The following is a 27172-nucleotide window of genomic DNA, read 5'->3' as shown; positions in this document are numbered from 1 at the left end:
CAAAGTGATAGCGGTGGACGCCGACTCTGGACAGAACGCCTGGCTGTCCTATCAGATTGTCAAGTCCACAGATCCGGGACTTTTCACCATTGGTCTCCACAGTGGAGAGATCAGGACCCAGCGGGACATTTCTGAGTCGGACAGCATGAAACAGAACCTGATTGTGGCCGTAAAAGATAACGGACAGCCTCCTCTCTCTGCCACCTGCTCCATGTATTTACTAATTTCCGATAACTTGGCTGAGGTGCCAGAATTGAAGGATATTTCTTACGATGACAAGAATTCCAAACTGACCTCTTACCTGATCATCGCGCTGGTGTCTGTGTCCACCTTCTTCCTGACCTTCATCATCATCGTCCTGGCTGTGAGGTTTTGTCGCAGGAGGAAGCCCAGACTGTTGTTTGATGGAGCAGTTGCCATCCCCAGCGCGTATCTCCCTCCTAATTACGCAGATGTTGACGGCACAGGAACTTTACGCAGCACCTACAACTATGACGCCTACTTGACAACAGGTTCCAGAACCAGTGACTTTAAGTTTGTGTCTTCTTACAATGACAACACACTGCCTGCTGACCAGACTCTAATGAAAAGCCCAACAGACTTTGTTGATGAGCTTCATGATGCGTTTGACCCTTTGGAGGTAGGCACCTTTTTCAATTAAAAAAAAAAGATGACATTATCATTGTTCTTGATGAAAATAAACAGTGTGTTGAATTATTGAACTTGTTGCAAGGAAAGAATATTTGCTGGCCAGGCTGAGACTAGTTGGATATTTTGGTTTGTATCAGAATACGCATGTTTTTCAAAGTTTTGAGCGTTTACATTGTTTTCACAGTGGAAGATCCTTCCTCATTTTTGCGTACTATTGTTGTGTGCATTGGACTGGGCACATTTGACTTGAACTGCGGATATGGATATATATGGACTCGCTATATCTTTTTCCATTAGCTTTCAGAATGTGTCGTTGCATACAATCTATTAACTTAAATTTACATTTTTCATATCAAAGTGTCCTGCATAAACCGCCTTTAATATGCCTTTAATTGTTCTATATAATAATTCATGCACATATTCACTGTCGTGCAAAAACTAGAAATGATCTCAGTACATCACACAATAGGAACTATTAAGACTATTGTACTTTTAAAAGTTTCATGTTTAGACTTTACTCTTGGTAATCCATGAAAGTGACCTTTCTTTCTGTTTGTATGTATTTTAAGGTAACCTTTTCTCGTCACACAATAGGAAAGTAATGAAGATTATCTTAAATAAAAGACACACAATTGAAAAGAAATGACACGTATAATTCACATATCGCACATCTCTTAGATGACGCTAACTGAATCCTTTGTTTTGTTTTCACATTGGCCCAAAAGGTCATGAAACACAATTTTAACAGTTTGACATTTCTTCTTTGCAATGTTGTGGTACTCATTAGTTGTTTCAAATATTTCATGTTTAGCTATTGTGTTGTTGTTGTATTTGAAATGATCATTCTGCTTGATGCATACCATTCTAAATTTCAGTATTGGCCCTCAAAAATTCATTCTGAGTTCTCTTACTTTTGGTTAGAGCTGCTTTCCCATGAAAGTGAGTATAATAACCAATTAATAATAACAACATGTTGCAATCACATAGATAGGAAGTGAAATGTAATTCAAGATTGACTCGGCCTCCCCAATGGGAATTAAAACCGTCTTCACTCTTCCTGGAGTGTGGGAAGTGCGTCTGTGGCAAACTTTATTCACTGATGTAGAAGAACAATTTGCATTGGAGATTTTGAGTAGTTCATCCCAAACAAGACCAGGATGTCAGGTTTTTCTGCACCAAACCTCCTGCAATGGGTGCCTTGCTTTTTGCTCCGCCTTTGTTTCAAGACATTTTTGTTCTATTTTTAAGGCTTTATTTCGTAATTATGCATTTCTCTATTATTTCAAATCATATTGTCATGATGGTCGCTACTTGCAGTAGAAATGTGACATTTTTATATTCTTCAATTCAAGGGTGACAACATTTAACACTTTTTTTTAATATGAGCTGCATCAAAATGTGCAGAGACATGTTGACAAAGATACGCAAACCCACCAAACTTGTAAATGAACTTTCTGGCAGACAAAGGAACACAGTAGCATGGGTGCAAATGTGGCGTGAAAAAGCAATATGAGCATGTTGGTTTTTACAACTGTATTTTGAAGCATATGATTCACTTTTCAACACAAGTTTGTGTTCTTGCAGTTTTCTCAGACACAAATATGTCTCATTTTTTTTCATTTAAATTTTTTGCTTTCGTGTATCTAAATTGTATCATCTTAAACATTCTGGACAGACAACTCCAGAAACATTGTAGTTTTTGGCCAATTTATATATAGCCCATTTTGCACACTTAAAACATGCATTTCACTTACTGAGAAAAGGTAAATATCCATAAAGATTCTTGTGGTGCATTTTGAAAATGTATTTGTCAACAGTGATGTTAAACATTTCGTAAGTATATTTAGACATTTTAGTGCAGATTAGGCTGTCGATGTTCCCTCACTGATGAAGCGGATTTTTGTTGGTTATTTTTGTCTCAGTGGAAAAAAAGGTTTTCATGATGTGATACCAGTTTTGAGGATGTGTAGTTCAGGGGATCAACTAAGTGGTTCAGAAAGTCTCATGTTCATTTTGCCTTTCGAGTTTGGAAACCATTGTGGCTCATTTCATAGGCACTGCTTAATCTCTGTCCATGGTTCTGAAATTAAGATCATGTTTATTTCTCTTTAGGCTGACACTGCAAGGTTATGTTCAACTTCTCACTTGTTCAAAAATCATTGAGCTCATATTATATTATGTTCAAGGTCTCTACAATTTGTTTTAGAGAGCTTGCATTTTTCTTAGTATATTATTTATATCTAATGTGAATTTTTAAACTTTTTTTTATGAATGAGCGACCATAAAAAAGCAGTCCCAGAATAATTATTTGACTGGAACATTTTTTCTTCCATTGGGTGTTATGACGAAAAATGTACTCTAGATGTCAGTATGCTCTCATAAAAAACGATCTTGAATTTCACACCCATTTGCGTGAACACACGATTCAGATTTTATTGTTGTGTATAGCGCTGGTCTGGACGCTGGACAACAAGACATCCGAGGAGAATCTGTGGATATTCCATGAGATCATATTTAAATTGCTGATCATCTTTTGATTAATCTTTCTTTGTGTCGCAATGAGGAACAAAACATTTGCATCGTGCAACCAGGGCCTCGCTTTTCTTTTTATTTTCTTTTTCCTCCACACCATCAATGGAGACGTGAGCTACTCAATCCCAGAGGAGTTGAAACGTGGATCTATGATCGGGAATATTGCCAAGGATTTGGGACTAAATTTGGGCCAGTTGTCTGCTCGCAAAGCACGCATTGATCCGGAGGATAACAACGTACAACACTGCGGCATCAACCTCAACACGGGTGACTTGATTGTTCAGGAAAGGATCGACAGAGAAGGGCTTTGTGGCAAAAGGGCGTCGTGTGTCTTAAAACAGGAATTTGTACTTGAAAACCCATTAGAGCTACATCGTGTGAATATTCGTATTCTCGATATCAATGATAATTTACCACAGTTTAATGAAGATTTGCTCAAATTGGAAATTCAAGAATCAGCAGTGAAAGGTGCTCGTTTTCTTGTTGGAGAAGCACATGATGCAGACATCGGAGAAAATTCTGTGCAAAGCTATACTTTGCAGCAGAATGATCACTTCAAATTAAATGTAAATACTAAACCAGGGGGTCGAAAATACTGTGAATTGATTTTAGACAAAGAGTTAGACAGAGAAGATAAAAAGGACATCATGCTTTTGCTGACTGCTTATGATGGCGGCTCTCCTCAGAGATCAGGAACAGTCGTCATTCACGTCACTGTGCTGGATGCTAATGATAATGTACCAGTGTTTAGTCAGACAGTCTATAAAGCAGATCTGCCTGAAAACTCTCCTCTTGACACTTTGGTGATCACAGTGAGCGCAAGTGATGCAGATGAAGGAATAAATAGTGAAATCACGTATGCATTTGACCATGTTTCTGATGACAATAGTAAAGTGTTTACTTTACATCCCAAAACTGGAGAAGTGAGAGTGGCTGGAGTTGTTGATTATGAAAAAGTGTCATCTTATGAAATGCAAATAAGTGCTAAAGATGGTCTTGGCTTAGTGTCTTATTCAACATTAATCATTGACCTCACTGATGTTAATGATAATGCCCCTGTAATCAATTTAAAGTCGCTGTCTAATTCAATACCAGAGAATGTGTCACCTGGTACAGAGGTGGGCATCATAAACGTGCAGGATCGAGATTCTGAGAAGAATGGACAGGTCCGCTGCTCCATTCAACAAAATGTCCCCTTTAAATTAGTTCCTTCAATTAAAAACTATTATTCTCTGGTGACTACTGGACAACTTGACCGTGAACTCGTGTCTGATTACAACATTACAATCAGTGCCACTGACGAGGGCTCTCCTCCTCTGTCCTCCTCCAAAAGTGTTCACTTGTCAGTAGCAGACATCAACGACAACCCACCTGTGTTTGAGGAACAGTCCTACAGCGCATATGTGAGTGAAAATAACAAAGCTGGCTCCACTTTATGTTCTGTGAGTGCTCGAGACCCCGACTGGAGACAGAACGGCACCGTCATTTATTCTCTCTTACCTGCTGAAGTGAACGGTGCCCCGGTGTCCTCCTATGTGTCCGTTAACGGAGACACGGGCGTGATCCACGCTGTCAGGTCGTTTGATTACGAACACTTGAGGAGTTTTCAAGTCCACGTCATGGCCAGAGACAACGGTTCTCCTCCGCTGAGCAGCAACGTGAGCGTCGGTGTGTTCATATCGGACGTGAACGACAACTCTCCTCAGATACTGTACCCCGCCCCGGAGGGCAACTCCTTCATGACCGAGCTGGTCCCCAAAGCTGCACACGGAGGCTCTGTGGTGTCCAAAGTGATAGCGGTGGACGCCGACTCCGGACAGAACGCCTGGCTGTCCTATCAGATTGTCAAGTCCACAGATCCGGGACTTTTCACCATTGGTCTCCACAGTGGAGAGATCAGGACCCAGCGGGACATTTCTGAGACGGACAGCATGAAACAGAACTTGATTGTGGTCGTAAAAGATAACGGACAGCCCCCTCTCTCTGCCACCTGCTCCATGTATTTACTAATTTCCGATAACTTGGCTGAGGTGCCAGAACTGAAGGACATTTCTTATGATGACAAGAATTCCAAACTGACCTCTTACCTGATCATCGCGCTGGTGTCTGTGTCCACCTTCTTCCTGACCTTCATCATCATCGTCCTGGCTGTGAGGTTTTGTCGCAGGAGAAAGCCCAGACTGTTGTTTGATGGAGCAGTTGCCATCCCCAGCGCGTATCTCCCTCCTAATTACGCAGATGTTGACGGCACAGGAACTTTACGCAGCGCATACAACTATGACGCCTACTTGACAACAGGTTCCAGAACCAGTGACTTTAAGTTTGTGTCTTCTTACAATGACAACACACTGCCTGCTGACCAGACTATGAAGAAAAGTCCATGTGACTTTGATGAGATGTTTGGAGATGCTGACCACTCCCCAGAGGTATGAATCAATGCTGTTTTATTTAATTTTATTTGGCGTTTCCCAAGGACATTTTTTTCCCTTGCACTCCTTAAGATTAGGGGAAGTCATTGATACTCATTCATTGTGGGCAGGTGAAGCCCTTTCCGGCTTTTTTGTGATCAAGAATTCAATCAGTTAATTTTGCTTGACTTGATCATGTCTAGTATTTTTTGTTTCGGCATTTGGAACCACTTGGTGTCAGACAAAAGCTTACTTAGACAAAAGTTCTAGTTTTTAGAAGTGTACATACTTTTCATGGTTACAGGAAACCTGGAGTCTATCCCATCTTAAATTAATTTAAAGCAGTCTGTATTCCGGATTGGTTGGTACTCGATTATTCAGAATTTGTTCAACTTCATTTACATTGTCCGTCTTTCTTGGAACCAACAATTCTAACTCGATTGTTTGGCTCCACTTGCTGTCATAGACTCATTGGTCAGATATTCAAATTTGATTGTGCTGATGTTGATGTTGTTTTTCACCAATGGAAGGCACAGTGCGAACTTGTTTCCTCATAAATATATTCATTTATTTTCTGACCTGTCCATTCATTTGTTGGCTTACAGTAGATGCAAGTGTACATTATTCGGTCAAAGATGAGAAATTTTTTGCGGGTCTTTTAATTAATTTCTCAAGAGTGCTTGAGGCAAACCTTGAAATTGGTGATAGCTTTTTATTATTATTTTTCATCCATTATCTGTTCCGCTTCTCCTCACAAGGGTATTCGTAGTAGTAGTAGTTGTAGTTGTAGTCGGAGTTGTAGTAGTATCGATTCATGCTTTTATCACTTTTGCTTGCGTTTCATATTAGTAAGCTTGATATTGCTTAAATGTAGTAATTGAACATCAATCTGCAATATTCAGTTCTTAATATGGTTATCTGGTGATGGATTGATGGATTATATTTTACGGCAACTAAAGTGTGTAAAAATTTGACTGTAGAATTTACAGTAAATTACAGGCAAAAAAGTTTCCAGCAAAGTATTATAAACTCAAAATGAATTTCTGTAAAAATCTATTACAACATATTGACGTCAATGGTTTACAAGTTTCTACTGTATATAAATTACAATTACCTGCTGTTTTTAAGAAAACAGCAATTTAGTGTTATCTAATTTATAACGTTTTTTTTGTATTCTAATAAATTACAGTAATTGCCTGGCAGCTAAGGTTGCCAGTGAATACCTGTAAATAAATAATACAATAGCTTGTTGCAGTATGTTTTACAGACAATCATGTTTTTTACATTTGCTGCTTTGCAAATTATGCAGATTGTGAATGAAACAAACAATGCAGTGTCAGAGCTCCTACAAAACACTTTTACTCAACTTAAAGCATCTCAAAATATCCAAATTTATAAATGCAAACATGAGTTAAAAATTATTAGCAGTGGAATAACCTAAAAAAACTAAGCCAACTTCAAATAATGTCTTGTCCATTCATCATTACTGCAAACTTAAGTACTGCAAGCATCTATTGACCTTTGGATGAATTCCAGGGTACATGTAGCCCGCTCCTGGTATGCCAGATTAAAGTTGTGGTAGCACGAAAACAATGCTGCCAGTCCTGTTGAAAAGTTGGGGTGTGGAGGGACAACCACCCGTCCCGCGATGCTTAGCATCCACTCCTAAACATAAAGAAACATAGTTTAAATGTTAATGATTTTTTTTTAATATTGTTGCCTTTCACAAAATAATTTCAACAATAAACTGTTTCTTTACAGTGTCCTAGATATGGCCTTTTTGAAATATTTTACAACATTGAAATTCATTTTATGTGTTCATATTAATGGCTGTTGTCACCGTAACCGATTGGTTAGCACTTCCGCCCCACAGTGCAGAGGTCGTGGGCTCGATTCCGGTTCCCACCTTCCTGTGTGAACTTTACATGTTCTTCCCGTGCCTGCGTGGGTTTTCTTGGGGTACTCCGCTTTCCTCCCACAACAACAAATGTGCACAGTTTAGCTCCCTACATTTTGCAGGTTGCTAGTGCAATACTGGGAAAGTAAAGCTATTGTTTTACATTCATATCAATTATTTTAATAAGTAGGATTATATTTGAAAAAAAATTAACCACAGAAGGTTATTTTCTGATATACAGCGATGAGTGTGCACATAAAATTCTAGCCAGATAACTAGTTTGTGTGATGAAAGAACTGCGCGCAAGCCCCCGAATGCATGATTTCTTGGCTGTGATAAAGTATTAAAAGTGCGTAGGCAAATTTTAGTTTACTTGAGGTAACCTGGACACAAACTGAATCCTAAACCTAACTTTCACTGGAACAGACTGCATAGTTACAAAATGAGATTAACATTACTGACTATAACAAACCCAGGGTGACAAACGTTATGTGGCAGAAACACATTGTAACTTTCATCCAAATAAAATAAGATTTATGCATTGGGTGTTTTCATGTTGCGTTGTTAGATTAAACTGTAAATTGTACAAAAGCATTTTACCTCAAAATCCGCTTCAGTGGTGTTTGTTCACGTAGGACTTCAGTGGTGTGGCGCTCCCTCGGTGCCATTTACCTGTGTAACTTTTTGAAGCACAGTTTGCAAAAAAAAAAAAAGATATGGTAGATTGTTACTTTATTATTTTGAACTAACTGGACTGTGTCCATGTTCGCATAGTAACGAACAGCAGAAAAGCGAGCGAACTTTTATACGTCCAATTTAAGCACAATTCCTACCACACGATCTTTTACAGCTCGTTTCAAAACGTTCCAAAACACCATGAAATTAAAACTTAACCGAATATAACTATCTACCGACTTCAACACAACCTCACCCCCGCAAATCCCCTTCTGCAGCCGAGTGTATAAATGCCCGTTACTGGCTGCAATGTTGCCTGTTTATTGGAGAAATGCGATGTGAAGGCGATGCAGACTGCCTTCGTGCTAAATGTTACATCCGCCTTTGTTAATGTGACTGAAAAGTACCGTCAATTAAGCAAATATTACTCACCATTCGGCTGAATTTTTATTCTCGCTCCGGCGACTGCAATAACTCCGCCATTATCCTCTCCACTTGATTATTTCAAACCGCCAAAAGTCAAAATAACAGTGACTACGCGTAATACATTTCATCTATATGCCAGAATACAGCTACAATAAATTTTACAACATTTAACCGTGAAGTTATGCAGCATCCATCCGTCCATTGTCTGTACCGCTTCTCCTCTCTCGGGTTACTTTAAATTGTTTTTACCCATAATGCAATGCGGTATACAGTTAAACCCTGTAATATGACAAAACAACAAGATGCTGGCTTAATTGTATCAGGAGGCGACTGCAGTCTTCAATATATTTGTTCTTCACATGCATGAACTTTAGGTATTTTAAATATTGTTCTTTTATTCTCTAAATGCACCTCAACAACCACATGCGGTCTAAAGGTCCTTTTGGAAAGCTTTGAGACACACTGGAGTCTGCATGGGCTGCATAAGTGTTTGTTGGGTTGTTTATTCGGGCCCAATATAGTTTGGGCTTATACAACTCAGGATCTAGCTGGAGCTGAGTGTTTTTTGTTTTGTTTTGGGTTTTTTGTTTGTTTGTTTGTTTATTTGTTTTTTTATTTTGTTGGGAGTTGGTGATATTGGTATTCATTACTTGTCTTATTACAGAAATTCAGTAACACTACATTAGCCATTGCTGTGCTGTAATCTCATTACCTATATAGCCTGAAAAAAAAAACATGTTCATGTGATGGGGGTTGCAGTCTAATCTTATCAATAACATTTCTACACGTAGAAATTACATATGCAAATATCACGCAAGTTTTAATTCCATGTTATTAATTTCACCGTGTAGTTTGTTGCTGTAAAATCTGAAAATTACCTTTTGTTCCATGCTCTTCTATTCAGGTTCATACGGGCAAAAACATTTCTGAGCACCTTGATACGTACTTTATATTGAGGCTTTCAGTATTATATATTTTCATCGCGTTGGGTGGTAATTATCTGCATTTGCATTGACAAATTAGTCCAATGAATGTTTTATTAGATTTTCTGAGGGAAATTTCTCTCTTAACAATCGAAGAAAAGCCTTCAGTCTTCATTTTCCAACTTTCTACGAGTCTGTAAATGAGTCTTGGCTCGCAAAAAAAGTTTTCTTTTGTATGGCAGGCAAAAAGTGAAAACGATTAAATATAAATATTTCATACATAATATCTTAAATATGTTATTGCAAACATGGTATTGAATGCATTGTGCTATTTGCATTAGTTAATAATATAATTAATAATATACATATTGACCTTGTTTTTCGAAAAAACGTTTTTTATTTATAATGTCCACTTTGTCCGTCAAAGTCCGTGGGCGGATGGTAACACCTGATTAGTTGTGCTGCACATAAAATCAATGCGCATCTATTCCACTGCTAAAACAGCTCGAAATAAGCAGCAAGACCACGTACAGCGGTGGGCCCCCTGGTGATGATCCAGCACGCGGGGTGCGAGACGGAACCCCAAAAACTTTCCCCGTAACTAATGAGAGAAGCTGCATTTTTGACTGAGGAAGTTGTTCGCTCAACTACTCCGGCACAGTCGCAGCAGATGCCTGAAGCTTTCAAGTAATGGGCATGGACGAGATTCGAGTTACTTAGCACTGGCCACAAACTTTGGTGAGCGGGTTAGACACAAAATAAAATTATGAAGTATTACCACGCAGATTGTGGAATAGCCGACTAAAATAAATACATGTGGGGTTTTGTTTGTTTTAAACAAAATTAATTGGTATTTTAATGAATTAATACCACGTTTAAAAAAGCAATCAAACATTCTATTTATTAATGTCACACTTAATTCATGATTTAATTGTGTTATTATTCAATGTGCCACTTTTGGCCTTGCATACCTAACCTTTGTGGCTGTCTTGTATTGAATAATTAAAAAAAAGAGTCAATATTCGACTCATTTTGGTTTCAGTGGTGAATTGTGACGTAATGGGCTGTACTTACAGAAGAATTAATTCATTTAATTCTATTTTGAAGTGATTCTGAGTTGTTGTGCATTCATAAATCGAAAACCCATTGCAACGAGAATAGATTTTCTTCTTCTTTTCTTCTTGTAATATTAATAATAATAATGAGAATAATGATAACAACGATAAAAATGATAATAATAATGATGATGATAAAGATAATAATAGTTATTGTTGTTGTGGTTGTTTTTGTTATTAGCATGATAAAATATTGATCGTATAACTATTTAGGCAAAATCATAAAGTGCAGCAAGCGTGTTGATTATTACTACAAAACAACAAACGCCATAACAAATTACTTGTGGTTCAAGTATTTTTTCACAAAAGGTCAGTATAATTTGATACAAATAGAGACATATTATATTGTAAAAGCATACATTTATTTCGCTCATAAAATGTAAAATAGTTTTCATTTAGTTTTAGACAAATAATTTCATCCAAGACGTATATTTACTTTCAAAAGACATGCTGTTAAGCATTTTTTAATTGCTATTTTTAAACATAATGTAAAAAAGAATTGTTCAGTATTTTTTGTATTGTTTATCTTCAAAGAAATCTAATATAAATGTATTTAAAAAAATAAAAATATATATTAATAACAATCTGTACTCACGGTGGCGCAATAGACCACCTTTTAAATTTCTGCTAAACGCCCGTTGTCATTTGCAGTGGACTGACGTTATGCTTACATGTTCGTGATTTTGTAGACCACATTGTTCCCCAGTCCGTTCGGGAAGGCGTCCATGATGGATCCTAAAATATCTTTGTTTCTCTTGAGCACCTTTTATTTCCATTCCCTTTTGCTGCATCTCGCACACGGAGACGTGAGCTTTTCCTTTCCCGAGGAGATGAAACCTGGATCTGTTATTGGGAATTTAGCCAAGGATCTCGGATTGGAAGCGAGCGCGCTGTCCATCAGAAAAGCGCGCATCGACGCCGACGGGAGGGGAAAACGTTTTTGTGATCTAAACGTGCGAAATGGAGAGCTGGTTGTGGCCGACAGGATCGACAGAGAGGGGCTTTGTGACGACAAGGCTTCATGTGTCCTAAAATATGAGATGGTCCTGGAGAATCCACTGGAGCTCCATCGAATTAATTTGCATATTCAGGATATAAATGATAACGTACCAGTGTTTAACGATGACTTAATTGAATTGGAGATACAGGAGTCAGCTGACAGAGGAGCTCGTTTTGTTATAGAAGAAGCGCACGATGCGGACATAGGACAAAATACAGTGCAGCAGTACATCCTGAAGAAAAATGATAATTTCGTTTTGTCTGTCAGTGGTAACACATTAGAGCTTGTTCTTGACAAAGAACTTGACCGTGAACAAAAACAGGATATAAATGTGCTCCTCACAGCTTTTGATGGCGGCTCGCCTCAGAGATCAGGCACAGTAGTCATCCATGTCACTGTGCTGGATGCTAATGACAACGCTCCTGTGTTCAGCCAGGCCGTTTATGAAGCCAGTTTGCCTGAAAACTCTCCTCCAGATACAATAGTGATTAATGTTAGTGCCACTGATGCGGATGAGGGAGTGAATGGGGAGGTGAGTTATGATTTTGGACATGTTACAGAACATGTGAAGAAGTTATTCAGCATTGATCGCAAAGTGGGTGCAATAGCTGTAATTGGCACTGTTGATTATGAATCTAGCACATCATATGAATTACGTGTGAAAGCCAAAGATGGGCTTGGGCTATCCTCCTATGCAAAGGTGATTATTTCCATCACTGACGTGAATGACAACGCCCCTGTGATCAATTTAAAGTCGCTGTCTAATACAGTGTCAGAGAATGTGCCACCTGGTACAGATGTGGGCCTTATTAATGTGCAGGACAGAGACTCGGAAAAGAATGGTCAAGTGCGCTGCTCCATTCAACAAAATTTTCCTTTTAAATTAGTTCCTTCTATCAAGAACTATTATTCTCTGGTGACTACGGGACAACTTGACCGTGAACTCGTGTCTGATTACAACATTACAATCAGTGCCACTGACGAGGGCTCTCCTCCTCTGTCCTCCTCCAAAAGTGTTCACTTGTCTGTAGCAGACATCAACGACAACCCACCTGTGTTTGAGGAACAGTCCTACAGCGCATATGTGAGTGAAAATAACAAAGCTGGCTCCACTTTATGTTCTGTTAGTGCTCGGGACCCCGACTGGAGACAGAACGGCACCGTCATTTATTCTCTCTTACCTGGTGCCCCGGTGTCCTCCTATGTGTCCGTTAACGGGGACACGGGCGTGATCCACGCTGTCAGGTCGTTTGATTACGAACACTTGAGGAGTTTTCAAGTCCACGTCATGGCCAGAGACAACGGTTCTCCTCCGCTGAGCAGCAACGTGAGCGTCGGTGTGTTCATATCGGACGTGAACGACAACTCTCCTCAGATACTGTACCCCGCCCCGGAGGGCAACTCCTTCATGACCGAGCTGGTCCCCAAAGCTGCACACGGAGGCTCTGTGGTGTCCAAAGTGATAGCGGTGGACGCCGACTCCGGACAGAACGCCTGGCTGTCCTATCAGATTGTCAAGTCCACAGATCCGGGACTTTTCACCATTGGGCTCCACAGTGGAGAGATCAGGACCCAGCGGGACATTTCTGAGTCTGACAGCATGAAACAGAACCTAATTGTCGCTGTGAAAGATAACGGACAGCCCCCTCTCTCTGCCACCTGCTCCATGTATTTACTAATTTCCGATAACTTGGCTGAGGTGCCAGAATTGAAGGACATTTCTTACGATGACAAGAATTCCAAACTGACCTCTTACCTGATAATCGCGCTGGTGTCTGTGTCCACCTTCTTCCTGACCTTCATCATCATCGTCCTGGCTGTGAGGTTTTGTCGCAGGAGAAAGCCCAGACTGTTGTTTGATGGAGCAGTTGCCATCCCCAGCGCGTATCTCCCTCCTAATTACGCAGATGTTGACGGCACAGGAACTTTACGCAGCACCTACAACTATGACGCCTACTTGACAACAGGTTCCAGAACCAGTGACTTTAAGTTTGTGTCTTCTTACAATGACAACACGCTGCCTGCTGACCAGACTCTGAGGAAAAGTCCATCTGACTTTGATGAGATTTTTGGTGATGCTGAAGGTTCTCCTGAGGTATGATCAACAGTTCCGTTTCACTTTATCTCATTTATTCTTAATTTAACCCATAAGAACCCACGGTGACACCAGTGTAACAAACACTTTGAACTCCCCTGTTTCTTTGTTTTAAAACTTTTTGCCTGACTTTAACCCTTCAAAACCCTACGCGGCATATATGCAACATCCTGGAATAAAGACCATGTGATAGTCATGTGACTCTGACAGGAAGTGACCTCTCCAATTTGCTGGAACTGCTGATGTGTTAATTTCAAAGAACCAGCCAACTTCAAAGAACTGTTATGTGATACTACAGGTAATGTCAAACTCATTTGACAGTTCCAATACTTTGATAACATGTCCTATAGTGCTGATAACATGGTCTCACCATAGTGTTTGAAGAAACTAATATCAAACCAGGGATCGAAATATTGCTGTGACATATATGTCACATCGGGCTTTCAGCCTTAAAATACGATTGAAAAGCTCGACGTGACATATATGTCACAATAACAAAAATTGTCATAATCCACCCAATTTATTCAGCGGTATCTGCGATATTCAGCTGAAGTATGTTCTGCTTGTGAATTAAAAGTATACTGAACAATTAGAAACACAAAATAATGCGAAAGAAAAAGACTTTTTGGAACTTCAACGTAATGCTAACAAAGTTTGACTATCCTATGATTATCTCATAAAAAGAAACATCTAATTATTGTGTATTCTGTACTTTCTTATTTTTAATACATTTTTAGAATGCAAAAGAACAAGAAATACTCTCTTCAAAATGCACTCCAGATCATCCTGGGAGATGACAGTGACTTTGAGGGTTGTCACGATAACTCGGATGAAGACCCAGATGATCCTCTTTACAATCCCAATAGCCAAGACATGGACAGTGATGAGTCTAGTGAGTGTGGTGATTCACACATTAGTGAATCAAGTACTTCTGATGAAGAACCACAGCCAAATGTGAGTTCAAGAGAGCAAAATAAAAATACATCCGTCCAAGGAAAAAAAGGGAATGGCCATGGTCACAAAAAAGGAACAGAAGAAGGAACTGTCCAAGGTAAAAAAACATTTTCTTGGAGGAAGAAATCTTTTGAAATCCCTGACAGCACATTCAAAGGACCACATGTCACACCTCCTGACAATCTTCTTAGTCCTCTGGAGTACTTCAGAAAGTTCATAACAGCGGAAATGCTTGAGTTGCTCAAAGATCAAACAAATTTGTACAGTGTACAAAAATCGGAACACCACAACAATGTAAACACCACTGTAAAAGAGCTGGAAATAATGATTGGTCTTTATCTGAGAATGGGTCTTTGCCAACTGACAGGAAATCGTGCATACTGGGAAAATGACACAAGGTGCCCCATGGTGGCTGACATCATGTCACGTAATCGTTTTCTAAACCTGCTGACAAATCTACATTTCACTGACAACACCAACGTATCAAACAGAAGAGCAGAAGATAAGTGTTGGAAGATTCGGCCATGGTTGGATATGTTTCGCAAACAATGTCTGGATATCACCCCGGAAGAGCACAACTCTATTGATGAGCAAATGGTGTCCTTCAGAGGGACACACAGTCCCATAAGACAGTATGTAAAGGGTAAGCCCCACCCTTGGGGACTGAAAATTTGGAGTCGCTGTTGTTCTTCAGGAATCCTCTGTGATTTTGTCGTGTACGAAGGTGGCACTGGGAAAAAATCTTTACTTGGCATGGGAGGTGATGTTGTGGTCAAGCTTTGTGAAACTCTCCCATCAGACCACAACTACAAAGTCTTTGCCGACAATCTTTTTTCTTCAGTCCCACTGGTACTCAACCTTCTTCAACGAAATATATACTTTGTGGGAACTCTGCGTGCCAATCGCTTAGCTGGGTGTCAGCTTGAAGATGAGAAAAGTCTTGCCAAGAGAGGCAGAGGGTCTGTTGACGCCAGGGTGGAAAAAAACGAAAAGTTGGTCATTGTGAAGTGGTATGACAACAAATCAGTAATCCTAATTTCATCCTATTGTGCAGTTGAGCCTCAAGATAATGCTCGACGCTGGAGCAAAGCAGACAAGACATTTTTGGAGGTCAGGAGGCCTCACATTGTGAAGGAATATAATACATTCATGGGAGGAGTGGATCTTCTTGATGCATGCATTGCAAGGTGCAAGTATCACATGAGGTCACGGAGGTGGTACCTCTACTTGTTCTGGCACACCATTATGTTAGGTCTGGTTAATGCTTGGTTGATCTACCGCCGTGACTGTAAACTACTTGGTGTCAAAAATGTACTGCGCCAAAAGAGCTTTCAGGCAGAGGTTGCCACTAGCCTCATTCTTCTGCAGGCACAAAGAGGCCGACCATCACTCAATCCCACATCTTCACAGCCACCACCACCACCCAAAAGGGTTCGTCTTGGAGTTCCAGATGATGTTCGCTTAGATCAAGTTGCACATTGGCCTGTGAAATGTGACAAACGCGGCCGCTGCAAACACTGCAAAGTCAACACAACTACCACTCTCTGTGAGAAATGTGATGTGCGTCTTTGCTTCACTGAGGAACGAAACTGTTTCAAGTCTTACCATCTAGTGTAGGCTAAAAAACTTTTTTTTTTTTTTTTTTTGCACAACTTTTTTGGGGAGTTTGTTATTCAGTTCTCTGTACCCATGGTGGCTTGTTACAAATGCAACCAAATATGCAGCATTATTTATTTATGATACAGTTGGCAATTTTGTGACACAAAATGTGTAAACTGAAGAATTTTATTTTAAACCTTATCGTTAAAGTCACAGCCACAATTTGTGTTGTTGAAATGCAAGTAATTGGCACATTTCATGTTACTAAGCACTAAAAACTGTCATGTTTACTCATTGCCAAATAAAGAATTTTTTTTACCACTAACGCCCAATGTTAAATATATGTAACAATACAGATCTTTGGTATGAAAAAGTATTATTCTGAAAAAAACATCAGAAATGTGTTTAATGTGATCCACTTGGCCCGTGGTATATCCCACATAATTTTCCTTTATGGAAAAATGGGTCTGGGTTCTTATGGGTTAATTTTCACAAAAGTTTTCATCCCTGATACTATTGCTCATCTGTTGTTGGAATTTATCCAAGCTGATTGTTTAGGCAAAAAGCAGACCATTTACCAGACTGATGAACATTCTATCTCAAATATTTCTTCCTTTTATTTACTGTTGGACATGGCTTTCACAACCATCTTTCTTGGGATTCAAACGATTGCTTCATGGCTTTACTTGTTTTCATTGGTCAGTTGATAAGATTGATAACAACCCCCCCACTAATTGTCTGTATTATTGAGTGACCTGTTTGCCTTACATCCCTATTAATAAGACTTCATCATCTGATCACAACATACTTATTGTGTCTGGGTGCATGTTCATTTTGTTGAGTTTCATGGAGAGGGTTTTTTTTTCCTTCGCTCAATTCTTTTCCACTGCAGTTAGCAAACTTTAGATTGATCTAAAATGTATATTTGGAGCATCAACGGTCTGATATTCATTCTGTAATTTGAAACAAGATCATGTTTCATTCAACTGTAGTTCAATATTGAAGCGTCGAAACCTTGTTTGCTGTGATATTATTCACTTCTTTTTCCATATGTTTTATCCAGCTTCACATGAATTAATCTTTTTACAAGATTTACTTTTGTGACTTATATCAATTGGCCTTCATCCTTGACATAACTTAAATGTTGTTTCATGTAGTTTATCTTTGTGATCTCTAGTCTTTTTTTCCCTGATAGTATATGTAGCGCCATTGTGGTTGTTTTAATAACATGCAGTCGTTTATTCCGATTTCACAACGGCTTTTGCAACTTTTTGAGCTTTGATTTTTGTTGTTCTTACTCTATGGCCTTTGGCCAAGTGTCGGCTCCGCAGGCTCACCTTGTCAAATCATATCAGACAGTCTTGGGAAACCCCACGTGTGATTTGGCTTTCTCTTATGCTTTGAATATGAGTTGTGTTTAAGTTGTCATCTGAGGACAATACAAGTTGAATCTTGTCTACCTATCGGGGTCAAACACCTCACAGAGGCAGTATCAGTTGCAGCTGACATATGGTCGCAAGATTGATATTTTTCTGATCAATATCAAAATTAGACATGAGCTTATAAGCCTTTCTGGCTCTGTATCATTACTTATCTCCAAAAATCTTTCAGAGCTACATGTATGACAGCAACAGGTGTTGCCCTCTGGTCTTACCAGTGATATTTAAAGACACGCAATTAAAACACACAACTGTGATCATCTATTAAGTTCAAATTCCACATTTTTCAGTTTACTGCGATCTCCATTTCGCTATAGAGAATTTTTAAAATAAGTGTGTTGCAACAGGTTGAAACATGTTGCATGGTGAGCTATTCCTATGATTTATGCTGTTGAGCATTTGTTCAAAAGATAAATATATTATTTTAAGCAACAGTTTGCTCAGGTTGTATTAATTGATATTTCATACTGCTATAGAAAGTCAACAGCTGTGTGTAATTTTGTTTGTTTCGTATAGGCTGCCGTAAGGGGGACAACTATGACAACACATTGAAGGCCCCCATAGTTCACATGGGGACCTCGAAATAATATTTCCAATATTTGGCATTGAAATACAAGGACCCAAAGTGATCTTGTCTTATGGAATCCACAATCCTCAGCAGTGGCTTGTTTGCTAGTCATAATCATTTTAAAATCAAATGATGTGGTTGGGTAAAAGTTTGATTTGATTATCCTCCGTGAACAATACTTAACTGACTGTAGCTACAGTATTTTAATTTAATGTGTTTATCATATCGGTTGTGGTTATTTTGCTGATGTCGATTGAAAAATGAATCCAGTGTTTTTGTGATGTGTTGTAGTTTTCTTCTGGTTGTGTCTGCCAAGTGTCATCAGCTCTGAATAGCAAACTAGTATTGAAACAGCTGAAGTCTCAGTGTGTTAAACGTTAGGTTTATCTCCCATTTTTTAGTCTGTGTTGTCAATGTGAAAAAGAAAATTGCAAAAAAAAAACAACAACCAAATTATTTGTACACAATGTAGTGCTTCACTCTTTAGAGAAAATATTTATTTATTTATTTATTTATTTATTTATTTTGGGATGCAAAGTGACTGGAACCAAAATAACCAACTGTTATATTGTCTTGTGAATTAAGGTAATATGTCATTCAGTGTCTTGAGATATTTAATTTTCAAATATCAGCACTTGGCTTGTAGCACTGAAACAAACTGATGAAATATATAAGGAGCGGATAGGGTATGTAATAGAATTAGAAAAAAAGTGCGACACACGTTTCTTTGGGGTACGATTTAAAACTATATAAATCGTCTGCATTTACACCAAGTTAAGCTCACGGTGGCGCAATAGACCAACTTTCAGATTGTTAAACGCCCTTCTTCTTCTTTTGTAGTGGACTGACGTTATGCTTGCATGTTCGTGATTTTGTAGACCACATTGTTCTACACTCCGTTCGGGAAGCCGTCCAAGATGGATCCTAAAATATCTTTGTTTCTCTTGAGCACCTTTTATTTCCATTCCCTTTTGCTGCATCTCGCACACGGAGACGTGAGCTTTTCCTTTCCCGAGGAGATGAAACGTGGATCTGTTATTGGGAATTTCGCCAAGGATCTCGGATTGGAAGCGAGCGCGCTGTCCAGCAGAAAAGCGCGCATCGACGCCGACGGGAGCGGAAAACGTTTTTGTGATCTAAACGTGCGAAATGGAGAGCTGATTGTGGCCGACAGGATCGACAGAGAGGGGCTTTGTGGCAATAAGGCTTCGTGTGTCCTAAAACAGGAAGTCGTACTGGAGAATCCATTGGAGCTCCATCGAATTAATTTGCACATTCAGGATATAAATGATAACGCACCGGTGTTTAATGATGACTTAATTGATTTGGAGATAAGGGAGTCTGCCATTAAAGGAGCTCGTTTTGTCATAGAAGAAGCGCACGATGCGGACATAGGACAAAATACAGTGCAGCAGTACGTCCTGAAGAAAAATGATAATTTCGTTTTGTCTGTCAGTGGTAACACATTAGAGCTTGTTCTTGACAAAGAACTTGACCGTGAACAAAAACAAGAAATTAATGTGCTCCTCACAGCTTTTGATGGCGGCTCTCCTCAGAGATCAGGCACAGTAGTCATCCATGTCACTGTGCTGGATGCTAATGACAACGCTCCTGTGTTCAGCCAGGCCGTTTATAAAGCCAGTCTGCCTGAAAACTCTCCTCCAGATACAATAGTGATTAATGTTAGTGCCACTGACGCAGATGAGGGAGTGAATGGGGAGGTGAGTTATGATTTTGGACATGTTACAGAAGATGTGAAGAAGTTATTCAGCATTGATCGCAAAGTGGGTGCAATAGCTGTAATTGGCACTGTTGATTATGAATCTAGCACATCATATGAATTACGTGTGAAAGCCAAAGATGGGCTTGGGCTATCCTCCTATGCAAAGGTGATTATTTTCATCACTGACGTGAATGACAACGCCCCTGTGATCAATTTAAAGTCGCTGTCTAATACAGTGGCAGAGAATGTGCCACCTGGTACAGAAGTGGGCATCATTAATGTGCAGGATAGAGACTCGGAAAAGAATGGTCAAGTGCGCTGCTCCATTCAACAAAATTTTCCTTTTAAATTAGTTCCTTCTATCAAGAACTATTATTCTCTAGTGACTACTGGACAACTTGACCGTGAACTCGTGTCTGATTACAACATTACAATCAGTGCCACTGACGAGGGCTCTCCTCCTCTGTCCTCCTCCAAAAGTGTCCACTTGTTTGTAGCAGACATCAACGACAACCCACCTGTGTTTGAGGAACAGTCCTACAGCGCATATGTGAGTGAAAATAACAAAGCTGGCTCCACTTTATGTTCTGTTAGTGCTCGAGACCCCGACTGGAGACAGAACGGCACCGTCATTTATTCTCTGTTACCTTCTGAAGTGAACAGTGCCCCAGTGTCCTCCTATGTGTCCGTTAACGGGGACACGGGCGTGATCCACGCTGTCAGGTCGTTTGATTACGAACACTTGAGGAGTTTTCAAGTCCACGTCATGGCCAGAGACAACGGTTCTCCTCCGCTGAGCAGCAACGTGAGCGTCAGTGTGTTCATATCGGACGTGAACGACAACTCTCCTCAGATACTGTACCCCGCCCCGGAGGGCAACTCCTTCATGACCGAGCTGGTCCCCAAAGCTGCACACGGAGGCTCTGTGGTGTCCAAAGTGATAGCGGTGGACGCCGACTCCGGACAGAACGCCTGGCTGTCCTATCAGATTGTCAAGTCCACAGATCCGGGACTTTTCACCATTGGTCTCCACAGTGGAGAGATCAGGACCCAGCGGGACATTTCTGAGTCGGACAGCATGAAACAGAACCTGATTGTGGTCGTAAAAGATAACGGACAGCCCCCTCTCTCTGCCACCTGCTCCATGTATTTACTAATTTCCGATAACTTGGCTGAGGTGCCAGAATTGAAGGACATTTCTTATGATGACAAGAATTCCAAACTGACCTCTTACCTGATCATCGCGCTGGTGTCTGTGTCCACCTTCTTCCTGACCTTCATCATCATCGTCCTGGCTGTGAGGTTTTGTCGCAGGAGGAAGCCCAGACTGTTGTTTGATGGAGCAGTTGCCATCCCCAGCGCGTATCTCCCTCCTAATTACGCAGATGTTGACGGCACAGGAACTTTACGCAGCACCTACAACTATGACGCCTACTTGACAACAGGTTCCAGAACCAGTGACTTTAAATTTGTGTCTTCTTACAATGACAACACGCTGCCTGCTGAGCAGACGCTGAAGAAAAGTTCAAGTGACTTTGATGAGATTTTTGGAGATGCTCAAGCGTCACCTGAGGTACAAATAATTATTGATGATTAATATTTTCTTTCTATTTATCTGTCTATCTTTCTCTCTGTCTTTCTCGCTCTTTTTCTCTACCAAGCTCTTGCTCTTTCTCTCTTTCTCTTCTGCAAGCTTTTTTGTCATTACAATACAGTTCCTCTTCCATTAATGCATGCTGCTACTTTTTTTGATATGGTAACACAATTATAAAACAGTGCCTGGTACCCAAATCCGCTTGATAAATGAAGATGGCTTTGTCATGCCATTTTACATTTTTGGCATGACAGATAATTGAATTTGAATGTGAAGAAATAATCCAAATTAACTGAAGTTGCTTTTTAACATAAGTATTAAGCAATGCTGTGGTTTAAAAATATTTTTGCTGTAATTTTATACACTACTGGATAATGGCTGTTCGTTTCTCATTGTGTCTCTAAACCTGATATGCTTTTTTTGATATATCAAAGGGAAATGTTTAAATTGCAGTTCAGATGCTCACAATTATGTCTTGGAACCCCCCATGCAATTGACCATTAATGTTTCTTCTTTAAAAAAAAAAAAAGTCAACAAATTCTGTTCAATTGCCAGATTTTCTACTTCATTATTTTACAACCTTTTCCCATCATTAACCAGACCTATAACCTGTACAACACAATTGAATAAAAAAAGGAAAATAAATCTTTTGACAAGGCGAAGTAAAAGGAAACAACGGAGATAAGATATTTGCCCCAGTATATGCAGAACAAATAGTGTTGTGTTTGTGATTAACATACCTATTTTAAAATGTTATTAAAATGCACATGAACTCCCCCAAACCCATGTAAAAGGTTGTCTGGTCCCATGAAACCAAGCTTAATCTTTTCAGCAAAAAGTTATGCCAAAACTATTCATCAACAGAAGAACATTATGCGATCTATTAAAATAGCAGAAATTAATTTGGGTTGTTCAGAGACAGAGGTTTGTTTTTACTTCTCCTCGCAAAACGTATTTTTTTTAAGTTGTCCAGCTCTGTTGGCCAAATCAATGGTGGAAAAAGATTTAAAATAATTAACAGTGGTCTCACTTATGTCACAAAAAGCTAAACCTAGCATTTGAACAGGGGTGTGTAGACTTTTTATATGCTCTGCATATACATAGTGTCATGGTCCTAATGCCTTTAACATTCGAAATATGATCAGTTATATTTGCATTAGCTGTCGTGGTGGCAAATACAACATTGAAATAAATTGAGTTTTAATAGATTGCTGGAGATTGATGGATGAGTGGAGATTATTCACTTATCAAAGTATTCTGTAGCGAAATCTTGAAAGTGATGATAAACTTGAAAATTGAGTATTTTATCACCACGTATTTTTTTTCTGGTTTGATTCCAAATTCTATTGTTTGTGGAAAATTACCAATCACCTAAATAGTGGAGAATACAATTGTTGGTGAGGTCTATTTTACCATAAAGTCAGCTTTGTGTTGCATTTTCTCTTGTAATTATCCCATATGGCCTCGTGGCGACGCTCTTAGAATATTCGAGTCATCTATGGCGTGGTCTGCTGTAAGTGTGTCAGTGAAACTGGAGCATTGGGTGAGAGCGAAAGGCTGTGTGCGCGTGTGTGCGTGCATGTGCATGTGCGTGCGTGTGATGGAGGCATAGAAAAAAAAAAATGCATGTGTGGGTGTTTGGAGCGGGATAACGAGAGAGACAGAGAGAAATAGAGAGAGGGAGAAAGTAGGAGAGAGAGATGAAATGGGAATAGAGAATCCAAGCTGACAGCTTCCCTAATAGAGCATGAGTAACTCGGCTAGAGAAGCAGGGAAGCGTTGGATTGCGGCACAATTTTCAGTTCGACATTTTCATGAGCATGTTTAGGCTTTAGCTCAGTTTTTCGACGTTTTTTCAAACATCAGAGTGAATTTCTAAAAATGGACTACCAAATCAACTTTGAACATTGGAGAGAGTTATTCTTTTTTTGCCTCTTTTTTTCTGTGTCGTCCGGAGAGGTGCGTTATGTCCTTCCAGAGGAGATGCAGCCAGGTTCAGTCATTGGGAATGTTGCACGAGATCTCGGTGTTGAGGCGCGGGAGCTCGGTGCTCGTCGTGCCCGTGTTGTTGCAGACGGAACCAGTCGGCTGTGTGAACTGGACCTGTCATCAGGCAATCTTTTGATCAGCCAGCGGATCGACCGAGAGGAGCTCTGCGCACAAGGCAGCGTGTGCACTATCCAGCATCAGCTTTTACTCGAGGACCCCCTTCAAGCATTCAGTCTACTTTTAGATATTGCAGATATAAACGACAACACTCCAGAGTTTGCTGCAAAGGAGATCAACCTTGATTTGGTGGAGTCCACAGTTCTCGGGAGACGTTTCCCACTGGAGAGTGCGCATGACCCTGATCTGGGCACGAACTCCGTCAGTGAATACAAACTGAGCCCGAATGACCATTTTGGCCTGGAAATAAGTACCCAAATAAATGGTAATGCTTATCCGGAGCTTATTCTGAAAAAGGCACTAGACCGAGAAGCACAAGCTGAACATGTGCTGAAAATCAATGGGATCGATAGGGGAAGTCCTGCAAGAACTGGGACTGCTTCTATCCGGATCCGAGTTTTGGACGCCAACGATAATGTCCCAGTTTTCAGCCAGCGGGTTTACAGAGCATCTGTACCGGAGAACTCTGTTAGAGGGACTTTAGTAGCACAACTGAATGCCACAGACTTGGATGACAGCCTATATGGAGAGATAACATACTCTTTCAGTCACCTGACGGACAAGACCAGAGGAGTTGTTAACATTGACCCACTGAGTGGTGAAGTCCGGGTGGCCGGTGTCCTTGACTATGAGGAGGCGAGTACTCACGAGTTGGACGTGCAGGCTAAAGATGGTGGTGGCCAGGCCTCCCACTGCAGACTTATTATCGATGTCATCGACGTCAATGACAACAAACCTGTGATTGAAATCAAGTCTGTGTCGGCTAATATAGTGGAAGACTCCAAACTCGGAACGATGGTGGCCCTCATCAATATTTATGACATGGACACTGGAAATAGCGGACACGTCACGTGTTCCATCCCTGACAATGTTCCATTTCAAATTGTATCTGAAGTGAAAAACTATTATATGCTAGTGACAGCTGGGACACTAGACAGAGAGCTTCAATCGGAGTATAACATTACTCTTATTGCCACAGACTCGGGGTCTCCATCACTGGAGAGCAGAAAAGTTTTATCAATCGTGGTTACTGATATAAATGACAACCCTCCAACTTTTACACAACGCGAGTACACCGCCAACATCTTGGAAAACCAACCTGTCGGCACGCTTGTTATGAAAGTAATGGCACAGGATTTGGACGATACATCCAATAATAAATTAATTTACCAAATATCAAAAGAGGCAAATTCGGAAGTTACTTCATTCCTTACCATTAACATGGAAACGGGAGAGCTTTTCACATCGCGGCTCTTCGATTACGAGCAGTCCGTTTACTTTCAAATCAAGGTGGAGGCCCGAGATGGAGGCGACCCCCAACTCACTACCACCTGCACCGTCAATGTTTTTATTAAAGACCAAAATGACAACTCGCCAGTTGTTCTATATCCCGTGCAAGCCTTCATTGCCGAGGATGTAGTTCCCTTTGAAGCCCCAAGAGGCTATTTAGTGACCAAGGTGGTGGCTGTAGACGCGGACTCGGGCCACAACGCGTGGTTGTCTTACAGAATAATCAAAGAAACGCAGCCCAATCTGTTCATGGTGGGTTTACACACCGGCGAAATTAGAACCATGCGGGCCTTTATGGAGCTTGATGAAACGAAGCAAACAATTGTTATTGTGGTAACGGATAACGGGCCAGAAACTCTGTCTGCCACAGCTACAGTTAGTATCACGATTGACGAGGGGTTGCCAGTTCTACAAGAACTCTTTGAGCTGGCCGATGAATATCAGGGCAGCGATAACTTGAGGCTCTATTTGATTATTGCCCTGTTCACCGTTTCTTTCCTCTTAATCCTTTTAATCATTGGAGTATTTTATTTCAAGCTTTGTCGTCGTAGTTACGTGTACCGTTCTACCGCTGCTAGTCTTCCCGTTTTCCCCACAACATACTATCCTCCTAGTTTTACTGATTTTAGTCGCTGTGGGACATTGCTGAAAGACGATCGATATGATCCGTTTCTGACCACCGGCTCGTGGAGAGGTGACTTTCGCTTCGGTTCAAACACGGACACTGACACGCTAAAGAAAAGGAGTGCGGCTTATCAAAAGAACACCCTGAGGCGCATCAGTGCAGACCGATCTACTCTAAAGGTTCGAGCCGGTCCCTCGCATCCTTGTTATGTGGTCACTTGAAAACTGGCTGCAATTATTGCACATGAGTTGGTTGTAAAAAGTCTACACACCCCTGTTCCAATGCCAGGTTTTCTGTGATAAAATATAGGATCAAGATAATCATTTCAAAACATTTTAGGGGCAGTTTGCAATAGAAGACAGTGTTTGCACGAAATGTTCAGGCTTCTGCCAGAAAGCAAAACAAAATGTCAGGAAAATTGTACTTGAACAGCTGAACTTTATTTGGAGTTAGTCAGAGGCACTTTAAATGGTTGCAGGTGTGTGCTGACTCCGGTTTGGGAGTTTGAATCGGAGTGGTAATATTCTGAACACAGCCACATCCCAGTTAAAAGAGGGTGTGCACACTTGTGCAACCATATTATTAGTTTATTTTTACTCCCCCATATGATTTTTTTTTTCCAAATTGAAATGTTACATTAATCATGGATAAAGTTTTGAAATGATTTCTCTACAACCTGGCTTCATCAAGGGATCTATAGACTTTTTGTATTCGCTGTGCTTTGTAAAAAAAAAAAAAAAAAAATGTGACCTTTTAAATACACTCACCGGATACTTAATTGGGTATTCCCACCTTCTGATGTTAGACATTTGTAATGTTATTTATATATTTACAGTATTCTAAGATCCTAAACTATGCACGACATCATGATACAATATACAGCAATTCAACATCTTTACAAACTGCAACCCTAATAAAAGTACTGTAAATGAAATAACTTGACTATGTGAGATTGTGCAGGTGTTGTGGAATGTGAGTGTTGGTTGTGATGACAAACTGTAAAGATTCAAATAAATGACAAGGAATCATAAAGTATAATATTTTTAAATATGTTTAATGTGAGGAATTATGTTTTGTATCTATGCATGGAAATATTCATGTTGAAAATAATAGTGTGAAACAATCAACTGAAACAGTGTCAAATTAGCATGATAACTGATCATAATTGCTTTGTTTTGTGTTTGTTCATTAATTAGCGTACTACTTATAAGTACATTTTCTTGTCATGCAAGTTTTGCTGCTTTTACCAGTTTTATTGTTCTGTCACTGAAGCAAGGTCTCTGCCGCAATATTTCCTCACCAGTTGTTTGTTCTGTTACTATTTTTCCCTCATTTGACTAAGATAAATTATCTTGTATGCAATGTGACTGCCCAGACCCATGATATATTCCTTAACCAGCACGACAGTTTGTGATTTCAACTTCACCAGACTTTTTTTTTCTTTCAAAATGTAAACTATACAAAATGCTTTTTTTCCCCCCTGCACATTTTG

At 40.0% G+C, this 27172-nt stretch overlaps 2 protein-coding genes across 18 annotated transcripts in view; both read left to right on the top strand.

Moving 5' to 3' along the window:
* LOC148338123 (protocadherin gamma-A11-like) overlaps positions 1-27172 on the top strand; it is a 244584-nt gene that overhangs the window by 52513 nt on the left and 164899 nt on the right. The gene's annotated exons all lie outside the window — the stretch shown is intronic.
* The window catches only part of LOC148338132 (protocadherin beta-15-like), a 70825-nt gene that overhangs the window by 39719 nt on the left and 3934 nt on the right, over positions 1-27172 (top strand). For 3 of the 6 annotated variants that reach the window (XM_088293050.1, XM_088293052.1, XM_088293051.1), the window contains exon 1: positions 11304-13722. The exons of 1 other annotated variant lie outside the window; for it this stretch is intronic. In XM_088293050.1, the coding sequence (XP_088149176.1) occupies positions 11353-13722 (2370 nt within the window). In that variant the 5' untranslated portion in view covers positions 11304-11352. Of the gene's footprint in view, positions 1-11303; positions 13723-19066; positions 21579-27172 lie in introns of those variants that run through there. 2 more of the 6 variants (XM_088293048.1, XM_088293049.1) reach the window with 1 other exon arrangement.

Source organism: Idiotropiscis lumnitzeri, chromosome 4, assembly GCF_059441095.1.
Source record: "Idiotropiscis lumnitzeri isolate Australia: NSW breed Sydney's pygmy pipehorse chromosome 4, RoL_Ilum_1.0, whole genome shotgun sequence".
NCBI lineage: Eukaryota > Metazoa > Chordata > Actinopteri > Syngnathiformes > Syngnathidae > Idiotropiscis > Idiotropiscis lumnitzeri.
The sequence above is the reverse complement of the archived record's forward strand: the minus strand, read 5'-3'. Positions and strand labels throughout refer to the sequence as shown.